This window comes from Drosophila willistoni (assembly GCF_018902025.1).
Source record: "Drosophila willistoni isolate 14030-0811.24 chromosome XR unlocalized genomic scaffold, UCI_dwil_1.1 Seg144, whole genome shotgun sequence".
In the NCBI taxonomy this organism is placed as follows: domain Eukaryota; kingdom Metazoa; phylum Arthropoda; class Insecta; order Diptera; family Drosophilidae; genus Drosophila; species Drosophila willistoni.
The window spans coordinates 622,540-633,082 of record NW_025814057.1 but is presented as its reverse complement, the minus strand read 5'-3'; the positions used below and the strand labels follow the sequence as shown (position 1 = coordinate 633,082).

General features: G+C 40.3%; 2 protein-coding genes across 3 annotated transcripts; one reads left to right on the top strand and one right to left on the bottom strand.

Moving 5' to 3' along the window:
* Positions 1-2,144: 2,144 nt before the first annotated feature.
* On the top strand, positions 2,145-7,313 carry LOC6638833 (extensin-2). Of its 2 annotated transcripts, XM_047012035.1 has the most exons (4): positions 2,145-2,259; positions 2,335-2,383; positions 5,382-5,447; positions 5,509-7,313. In XM_047012035.1, the coding sequence occupies exons 2-4, from the start codon at positions 2,375-2,377 to the stop codon at positions 7,189-7,191; spliced, it is 1,758 nt and encodes a 585-aa protein (XP_046867991.1). In that variant the 5' UTR covers positions 2,145-2,259; positions 2,335-2,374; the 3' UTR covers positions 7,192-7,313. The 2 variants fall into 2 exon arrangements, with proteins under 2 accessions (XP_046867991.1, XP_023037362.1); XM_023181594.2 differs by lacking the exon at positions 2,145-2,259 and having other exon boundaries at positions 2,270-2,383.
* A 965-nt stretch (positions 7,314-8,278) lies between these two features.
* Positions 8,279-10,543, bottom strand: LOC6638834 (flocculation protein FLO11). The gene is made up of 2 exons (XM_002062534.1): positions 10,535-10,543; positions 8,279-9,385 (listed from the first exon to the last, which is right to left on the bottom strand). Exons 1-2 carry the CDS (start codon positions 10,541-10,543, stop codon positions 8,279-8,281), a joined length of 1,116 nt encoding a protein of 371 aa, XP_002062570.1.

The following is a 10,543-nucleotide window of genomic DNA, read 5'->3' as shown; positions in this document are numbered from 1 at the left end:
GTATGCCGGTGGCAAAATTGTCGCTGTTCCAACCTGCCTGAATTGAAGTCATAAAATGCATAAAAACGCCAGCATGTTCTTATTATTTATGTGGCTAGTGTTTTATGCATTTTAACAAGTGCTTCTTTAAGCACAGTAGGAACTTGCAAAGAACATCCTAGTGCCTGGATCTCCTTAAAAATGAACTGAATACAAATCAGTGCGAACGCGCAATAACATATAAAACATTTATATGTAGTTGTCATTTTATGAAGAAAAACCTGGCCACTTAGAAGCACCTACAATAAAATGCACAAATTTAAGTGCTTTTCGTTTTTGCTTTCAGTTTTAAATTTTTTTATATATGCAAAACTTTAAGCGGCTTAAAATGACCAAGTTTTTGTTAGTTTCTAGTTTATGTTCTATGTTAGTGTAGAAAAAAGGAACATTTCGTCTCATCTCATCTCAACCGAGCAGCAACTCATCAACGAATGATCCGACTGCTCAGTTTTTAATTATCGTTTGGAAATAAACGATTTCAGTTCAAGTTGTTAATGGCATTTGATTATGATTGCTGCCAAGTATTTTGTTGTTTCTTTTTGAAAGTTGAAATACTTGAGCTATGTTAGCAACAAATCGAAACAACAAATGGATGTATCTTCCGGTTTTTTCATTTACCATTTGCCGTCGAGGTATTATTAATAATTGAATTTCTATTTATTTTTGACCAGCATCTTTGTTTGGATTTTGCGTGTGGTTTAATTAAACTTAATGATCGATCATCTAATTTGTCAGGGAAAAGGATTAAATGAATGAATTTACAAAATATTAATTAGGCATTTAGCAAGGTTTTATAAGCTAGAATGCAATTGGTAGGCACCAACAAACAAAACCAACTAAACGAATTGTATATAGACGGAGGGTGGAGTTAAATGATTGATGGAACTATCATCGCACCTATTGCACCTCCACTTCTTGGAACCTAATGATTTCTCACAGCGGGTTACCTTTCGGCTTGGTTCGGCTCGTGCTGTTGTTTTGACATGTTTTTAGTTCACTTTGTTCATTAATCGAATTAAATTAAAGTAGAAGTCGACACATTGTATCATATTCACGAAAATAAAAATAGAACGGACTCTCTTTGATAAGTTAAGGCCACCTCACTTTGCAGAAACTGACCGGTTTTAAATCGGCAAAATCGGGAAAACGGAATTGTTCAAGTTGAACTCAAAGTTGAAAATTCGTAGAGTATTGTGTGCCATAATTGGTGTACCCTGTAAGTATAAAGTGTTTAGGTATATTTAGATCGAGTTATGTAAGCCATTAAGAGTTTTAAATCAGCCACAATGCAAAAATGTCATTTACATATTTACTCGACTCTTACTCAACTCCTAAGAAGATTCGTTAATGCCTGTTGGTTGTTAAGGATCTCGGTCATCCCTTCAATCTTCCCTTTAGAACTTTAGCAGATTGGTAAAGCATAATAAAGCTCACAATAACCATATGATGTTATCAGTAGACATAAGTGACTGGTAGCAAGAATTTTTATGTGATTTATTTTAAATGTATAATAAAATTTACTGATTGTCTAACGACAGATTGTAAAAAAAACCAGCAAGAAAAAAAAAACATTATACATTAAAATGTAGTCATTTTTACACACTCAAGAGTGAGTAATGCAAGAGATACTCCAAAGTATGATATAATCAGTCTATCATTTGCTGTATTATGTTTTACTTACATTTTAGGGTATCATGAAAACGAAGCCACATTCTGTTTGCGGAAAGTTTTGGCAAGTCATCCGTGAATCTGTCAAGGTCATTTCAAACAGTAGCCAAGAAATGTGCCAAAATAATTGTTGAAACAGTGTGTATTTTAACAGTGTCTATTTTTAGCATAGGAAAAGTGATTTAACCAGACACCATTTCCATTTCCATTTGTCGCCATTCCGAAATCTTTGCTCTTGAAAATCAGAGGCTCCCGCCACAGCTCAAGCTCAAAGATTGACGTTTGGCGCGGCTTAATGCACTTCGCGCATGCGTACCCCGTGGCCCGAGTTGTCGCCCGGTCGGTCGTCTTCGTCGGCGTCTTCGGTTTGGCTCGCTCTTATAAATACCCCGTGCGTTGGCGCAGTTTTTGTTATTTGAACTTCAAATTTGCTCGAGTTAGCAGCTCGCCGCTTGCTACTGCTGTTGTTGTCGTGCGTAGTCGTCGTGTTGCTGTTTTTTTTTTGCCAGTGGATTTTACTTGTGCGAGATTCTGTGTTTTGTTAACTTACAAGTGGGTAGCAAGTTGCCATAAACAGACTAAATAGAACATTAATTCAAATCCAATTGATGTGAATTGTATTTTTAGCTGGTGACACAAAAACGCGTTGTTGCATCACGGCTTAAGAATGAAGATGGTGAGTGTCGAAATCATTGGCTATTAACGAATCAGCACAACGATGTGTAACAATTCAAATCATAACCGTATCAATCATAGAATTCAACAGAAAGGTTCACACTGTTTTTTTGATCCAAGGTGCAGTTGCAGTTGGCAGCTGGCAAGCGTCAAGCGTCTGTCTGTCAAACAAAATTGCTCAACCAACAACCGAAACCGAACGACCGACAACGAAAAGACAAAGTAAAGTTTCTAAAAGCGACAGCAAAAACAAACACAAGCTACAAAAAATTTGCATAAATGGCGCTACAATTGAAGAAAATCGGTACAAGTACAAATAGGAAAGAAAAAAATTTAAACGCAACAGAAAACAGCTGTCCAAAGCCGACCTGCCGCAACTGCATTGATGACGAGCCCTAACTCTGACTCACTAGAGGGCCATTAGTAATATCACGAGGGCTAAACTGAAAGTTTTCCAACATCATTTGCTCAAAACATGACCTTCATTTCACTTACGATTCGTAATCAGTATATGGTGGTCGTAGGTGGGTCGTATGGTGGCTCTTTAGTGCTCGTTAGGAAAAACCTTTAAACCAACCCTCTTGGTCTTGGTGACCGGAAACAGAGTCATATTATGACTATGACTCCAACTATAACTCCGCCTAGATGCTCTTCACGCTTGCCCGTGTTCTTGACCAATGCTCAAATGTGATTGGGCAACAACACCAACTAGATCAGAGTTGGGCTCATTTTGAAGTTCACACTGCTTGAATGATTCAGTTCAGAACAAATGTCTCAGCGCCTTTGCCTCAATGTGTTGAGCAATTGTAATTAACGCTTAGCTACGGCGAGATTTTCTTGTTTTTTCATCAAGGTCGTTGTCACAGTTTTTGTCTGGAATTTCACACGCCTCAATTGTGACAATTAAGGTGCCCCCTGCCCTCGTCCCAACCATGAGGTGCTGGCTTACGCATTGTTGTAAAACTAAAAACCAAAAAAAAAAAATGACTCGACATGATTTTTGAAGAGATTCTGTTGCTCTTTGGGTATCAACTGGCGTGCTCCACTTGCAAGAGGCACTCCCTTGTTTTTTACCACTAGCCCAGCCAAGCAAAAGCAATTACAACATTTACACACAGAATTATGCCACTTGTAATGACAAAGCAAATTGCTAAGCACTTTAGTTGTAGTGTGTAATTCAATTTGTAACTCGCCTAATAACATTATGAAATTTTTGCCTATTTTCCATTAGATCAGGAGGAACACATAAACACATTGTAGCGCAGCAGTTTTTTAAACGGAGCCACTAAGAGTTGAATTTAGTAAGACCGAACAGTGCTTTAACCAAGTCAAATTAGGTCAATAACTGTTTAATATCTAAGAATAAATTAAAACTAAAGAATTTAAAAAATCCTAAATATAATTTAATATCGATAATATTATGTATAGAGCACAACGCGATGGAACATTACCATATGTAGTCGAATTCTACGCCTTCTGCCTTACATCGCACCAGTTAAAATATGGCCATAAAATTGGCAACAACCGAGTTTAGAACTGAATTTGTATGTGATATATGGTGTGTGATATGTGTTATTGGCTAGCATATCGGAGAAGTAGAAGTAGAAGAAATTTATATGTGGCTCATGAGCATCAAACAACTGGTAGACTTACTATATATAGACGATATAGATGGCTCTAAATCAAGTTGCAATTTAGTTGGATTGGTCCAAGTCATCTCATGTCATTGGCAAATATTTTAAAGGCCTGACAAGCTGCCAAGTCTTTGGCTTTAAATCAGCTACAGTGTCGAGTGGCATTTTTCATTCACAATTAATAAAAAAACGTTAAGAACATTGCGTGGGTGTCTCGAAAACTATTTGGCGTTTTATTAACATGAGATGATGTTTGACTGTTTGATAGCTTTAGCTTTTTGTTTTCTCTATGATCTTTTATAGTTTTTTTCAATTAAAGCTCTGCCCACTTTTTGCCTTTGTTAATGGTCTGGCTTTGTTTTTATGGCCTGGTTGACTTAAAGCGTACTCAGTGGAGTATTCGAGACTTCATTTTCTAAATTTATGTGTTTCAATTTGAGCAAATTTGAAATTCCGGGTTCCAAAGATTCACAACAAACTACAGCATCAAGAGCCAAAAAAACACAAACAATTTAATGGAATTAGTTCTAAGCAAATTGATAGTTTCACATTTAAATAAATTAAAACGATAGCTTTTAATTAGCAAAGTTCTTTGAACTGATCGCTCGCCCATAAAAACTTTTTTTGTCTTACATAAAACTATTAACACTATTTGCCTACTATTAGAGCATATTTCAACTTGCTAAAATAGATAACGCTTCCCGTCCCAATACGTTGACCTTGTGTTTATAGTTACCAAAAAGAAAGTTATATTAGTGAGATATACCTTACCATTCAAGTGATACATTAAATACCATCTATGTATATAGCTTCAAAGATGCTAAACTCTGGTTTTGATCTTTACCTGTTGCAATCAAGGGGCCTGCCGCTGGGGCATGCGGGTAGGCTTGAAATGAACTGAACCCCCTGAATCCACGCCTATGACCTTAATTAATAACCTTTTTTTTTGCCATTGGCATTTGACAATTATAAAATACTTTAATGCTTTAAATCATTTTCAACGTATTAACAAAGCTGATAATGTTTAAAAAGCCTTTTGCCTTCGATTTGTTTGAGTGACCCAATTAGCTGGCTGGTCGAATACATAACAGACAAATTAGACCCGCTGGTGTTAAATAGGCACACATCAAAATTGTCAAAAATGGATATGTTTTTTAGCTTTTAATTGAATTCACAAATATAAGCGCGTCTTTTGCCAATGGTCACAAATGACCGAGGCCCACGCGAAATCAGTTAATATAAATGTCGAAGGGATTTATTTCAATGATATTCGGTACAACACCCCAAAGAGGGTATATATATACCGATATCTTGTCTCTAATATATTTCATGTTTTTTTCTTTTTTTATTTATTTCTATTTATAGCAACTTCGCCTACTGCTTTTAGCACTCGGCGCCGTAGCCGTTCACGGTCAGGGCTATTCAACACAGGTAAATTTTAAACTCTTAAAGAAAGACAAGCTTGAGTAATGTGTTCTTTGTTTGTTTGCAGCAACAAGGAGGATATGACTATCCTAAACCAGTCGCGCCATTCACGGATGGTTACTCATACCCCAAACCGAGCATACCATTCCCACCTCCTTTACCTAAGGTCGTGGTGTCCAGCGGGTACTCGTATCCAAAGCCAGAAATACCATTTCCTCCACCAGAGCAACCAAAATACGTGCCACCGCCGCAGCAACAAATCATACCACAGCAGCCGGCCAAGGGATACTTTTATCAGAAGCCATCGATACCTTTCTCAGCTCCAACGACTCAACCACCGCAAACATATTTACCGCCCGTAAAGGCCACTCTGCCCCCGCAGCCCAAGTACTTGCCACCGCCTCAACCAAAACAGGGTTACGATTATCCCAAGCCAGCCATCCCATTCACGCCTCCCAGCAATCCCCCACCACCTAAATATTTGCCACCTGTTACAACCACTGCTCAGCCACCACCACCCAAATATTTGCCGCCTCCTCAGGTTAAACAAGGTTACGATTATCCCAAACCCGCTATACCTTTCCCACCTCCCGTTTCTACGTTGCCGCCACCACCGCCGCCGCCGAAGCCAGCATATCTGCCCCCTTCTCAACCCAAACCAAAGGTGAATGAGGGTTATGATTATCCTAAGCCATCCATTCCATTCCCAGCTCCAACGGCTCCACCGACAGCAAAATATCTGCCACCAGTGATTGTCACCCAGCCGCCGCCACCCAAATATCTTCCTCCTCCACAGGTCAAACAGGGTTATGACTATCCCAAGCCAGCTATACCTTTCCCAGCACCTACCAATCCGCCAGCACCAAAATACCTTCCCCCTGTAGTGGTCAGCCCTCCACCACAGCCCAAGCAAAAGTATCTGCCTCCTTCTCCTCCTCAACCCCAGATTAAAAAGGGTTACGATTACCCTAAGCCATCCATCCCATTCCCATCTCCAACGGCATCACCGACACCAAAGTATCTACCTCCAGTGGTTGTCACCCAGCCGCCGCCACCAAAATATTTACCACCTCCCCAGGTTAAGCAGGGTTACGATTATCCAAAACCCGCGATTCCTTTCCCAGGGCCAACAAATCCGCCAACACCAAAATATCTACCTCCGGTAACTCCGACTTTGCCTCCTCAGCCCAAGCCAAAATATCTACCTCCCCCTCCTCCGCAGCCTCAGATAAAACAGGGTTATGACTACCCAAAGCCAAGCATACCATTCCCAGCTCCTACGAAACCTCCACAAAAGTATTTACCTCCAGTAGTAGTGACTCAACCGCCGCCACAGAAGTATTTACCTCCAGTAGTAGTGACTCAACCCCCGCCACCGAAATATCTACCGCCTCCCCAAGTAAAACAGGGATATGATTATCCTAAGCCATTGATCCCATTTCCAGCCCCAAATCCAACACCAAAGTATTTACCGCCTGTAGTGGCCACTCTGCCACCTCAGCCTAAATACTTGCCTCCTCCGCAATCCAAACAGGGTTATGATTATCCTAAACCACTTATTCCTTTCACACCACCAACAAACCCTCTTCCACAGACATACTTGCCCCCAGTGACTACGACCCAACCTCCCCAGCCTCAGGTCAAACAAGGGTATGACTATCCCAAGCCATCAATTCCATTCCCTCCCCCATCGACCAAAATTCAAGGTGGCTACTCCTATCCAAAACCCGCAATTCCTTTCGATTTTTAGCCCCTTATTCCTACCAGCGCTCTCCACTGTCATCCCAACTCATCACTGATTACTTGACACGATTGCCTCTGTGGGCGCATAGTGATCCTCTTTAAGAACCAACAAAATTTAATTTTTGTAATTAACTGTAATAATTTAATTTAATATTTAATTTTAATGATCTACCAGGGATCCACACTTCTGAATTCCGCAATTGAACTTTAGTCATTAAAATATGTTTATTAAATCTATTGTATGCCGAAATAAAACGACGATGTGAATGTTAAAACGAATCAAACTGTTTATATCTGCCTTTTTATGATTTCAATAAGAGAACAAATTCTGTTGGCTAAAATAAAGTTGAGCAGTTCGTTTGTCAATACAATTTTTAATGAATACTATGAAAATTAGTAAATCGTATTAATTTAAACTTAAGGGCTTAATTTTAATACGAAGTATATGAGTAGTAGTAACGAATTATAACATCTGAACAGGAATATCAAACACTTTGATTTCAGACATAAGTCCGAGAATCGAAAATAAGCTAAAATAAGCTTTAGCATATCCATGGGCGTTATATTCACAATTTCAATAGACTGGCTGAGAATATGCTACAATTGACAGCCCAAAAGCAGACTACAAATTTCCAAAGGAGAAACGGAAGCAATGCGCACACGAAATAAATAAAAATCGGACCACTTCCATTTTGATTAGCAATGCATTTGATGAAATTAAAATTAATCTATAAATTATAAAACAAGTTTTCGTTTGATCTCCAAATTAAATTAAATAAATTTGAATTTGACTTGAGCTAGTTTCATTAAGTGATATAAAGACAAACAGTCTTTTCATGGCACTTGGCAACAACTCAATTGCGGATTTCATTAGGCTGTTGCTAACTTGTTTTTAAACGGCTATGTTTCAGTAATTCACAGATTGTAATTAATAAACTCTTTTTTAATTATTGTACAAAAAAATGATTTATTTATTTAATTCATTCCCTAACAATTTCCACACAAGTTACTGAAAAACTTCCATAGGCCAAACTAACATTTGGCTAGAGATTCTGTGTTGTTTGTGGCTATGTTAGGGGAAGCGGTGAAGATCCTCAATATCTGTGGCGACGGAGGACGCGACGACGCTGGGTCTTGTAACGGTAACCATCGGTGGCCGAGAAGGAGTGAGCTGGGGCAGAAGCGGCTTCCTCGTAGCTCTCAACAGCAGCGGGGGCAGCATAGGAAGCAGCAGGAGCTGAAGCGGCAACGCTGTAGCTAGCAGCTGGGGCGGAGTAGGTCTGAGCTGGAGCAGAGTACGACTGAGCAGGGGCAGCATAGGAGACGGCAGGAGCTGAAGCGGCAGCGGTGTAAGTCTGAGCTGGAGCAGAGTATGAGGCAACTGGGGCAGAAGCGGCAACAGGTGGCAGGTACTCGCTGCTTGGTGCGGAGGCAGCACCCTGAACAGGGGGCAGGTAGTCGTTGGAAGGCAAGTGGCTCACATCACGACGGTGGCGACGAATGACGCGACGACGCTGGGTCTTGTAACGGTAACCATCGGTGGCCGAGAAGGTGTGAGCTGGGGCAGAAGCTGCTTCCTCGTAGCTCTCAACGGCAGCTGGGGCAGCATAAGAAACAGCAGGAGCTGAAGCGGCAACGCTGTAGCTAGCAGCTGGGGCAGAGTAGGACTGAACGGGAGCGGAGTACGACTGAGCAGGGGCAGCATAGGAGACGGCAGGAGCTGAAGCGGCAACGCTGTAGCTGGCAGCTGGGGCAGAGTAGGACTGAGCGGGTGCAGAGTACGACTGAGCTGGAGCAGCGTAGGAGACGGCAGGAGCTGAAGCGGCAGCGGTGTAAGTCTGGGCTGGAGCAGAGTATGACTGAGCTGGAGCAGCATAAGAGACGGCAGGAGCTGAAGCAGCAGCGGTGTAGGTCTGGGCTGGAGCAGAGTATGACTGAGCTGGAGCAGCGTAGGAGACGGCAGGAGCTGAAGCAGCAGCAGTGTAAGTCTGGGCTGGAGCAGAGTAGGAGACAGCTGGAGCCGAAGCAGCCACACTGTACGATGGCTCTGGGGCAGAAGCTTCTACTGCAAAGCTAGGAGCTGAGTAGGAAGCCACTGGAGCAGAAGCGGCACCGTGTCCAGGGGGCAGATATTGGTTGCTGGGCAAGTGGCTGACATCGGCGGCCACAGCGGCGATCAGGGCACAAATCAACAACAATTTCTGTAATTAAATCACAAAAAAAAAAAAGTTGATAAGGATTTCCAAATAAGACGATATCCTGACTGGAATCGGTGTCCGGCAAAGGATATATATTATCTATATAGATAATTCTATATAAGTACCATTATGCTAGCTAGTTGGTCCAGTTGATTGTAGAATCCAAATGGAAGTGATGCTTTTACCAAATTTCAGCCGTATATTTATATGATTCTAATCACCGGGTATTGGCCACCAAAATTAGCATTTTGCATTTTATTTTTTTTTTTATACTTTGGTGATTTTTGTTATTTTTTTAATTTATGAATTTGTATTTGGAGACACTGTCACTATAAAAAAATACATACCTATTATAGTTTTTTTTATTTGCAATCAGGTTTAGACGACAAGTTTTTTTCCTTTTATTTTTGTTTAATTTTTTTTCTTCCATTTCGGTTTTGAGCTGTCGCGTGTGCCAGTGCCGACAATGAATCTAATCTGACCAAATTGATTATTGATATATCCATACTATTAACAATATAACGAACCTAAGTATAGCCAACCATCCCGCTATTCAACTGCCCCGTGCAGCGAATTGTTACTAAATCGCCAATGAACTGTACATTTAATTGCCGAGTTCTCTTTAATGTTTGCGCCATCAGGTTCCATTGCAGATTTCTAGCGTTCTTGAACTTGAAACTTGTTTGATATTAATAACTTTATTGATATGTTTTTTCCAACTGCCAGACAAACTGGCAGCTACTAGGAAATACTCCTAATTGATGGCCGATATTAGGGGAACATTTCCAAAGCTTTACATCGGAAAAAAAGTGATGGATTATAAAAAGAACACTCTAGTCGTTAGCAAACACGTTGGTAGTATTGTGACTAAAACTAGTTGCGAGTTGCTCCAATAACTTAACCAATTAATGATGTCATAAAATACCTAACCTAACAACATGGTGTTTGACAAGCAAATAGGCTATACCTTTGTGTCTAAACCATATTCAAATCAGTATTTTCAAATATGTATCAAGGAAAATCATCTCATCAACCATTTGCGAAGAAACATTTTGTTTGACGAACGATATACTTAATTATAATTTGCACCTTTTGCAAAACTAAATAAAATTGTCACCGCTTTTTCTAACATCAACCGCTGAATGTATCTACCATGTCCAT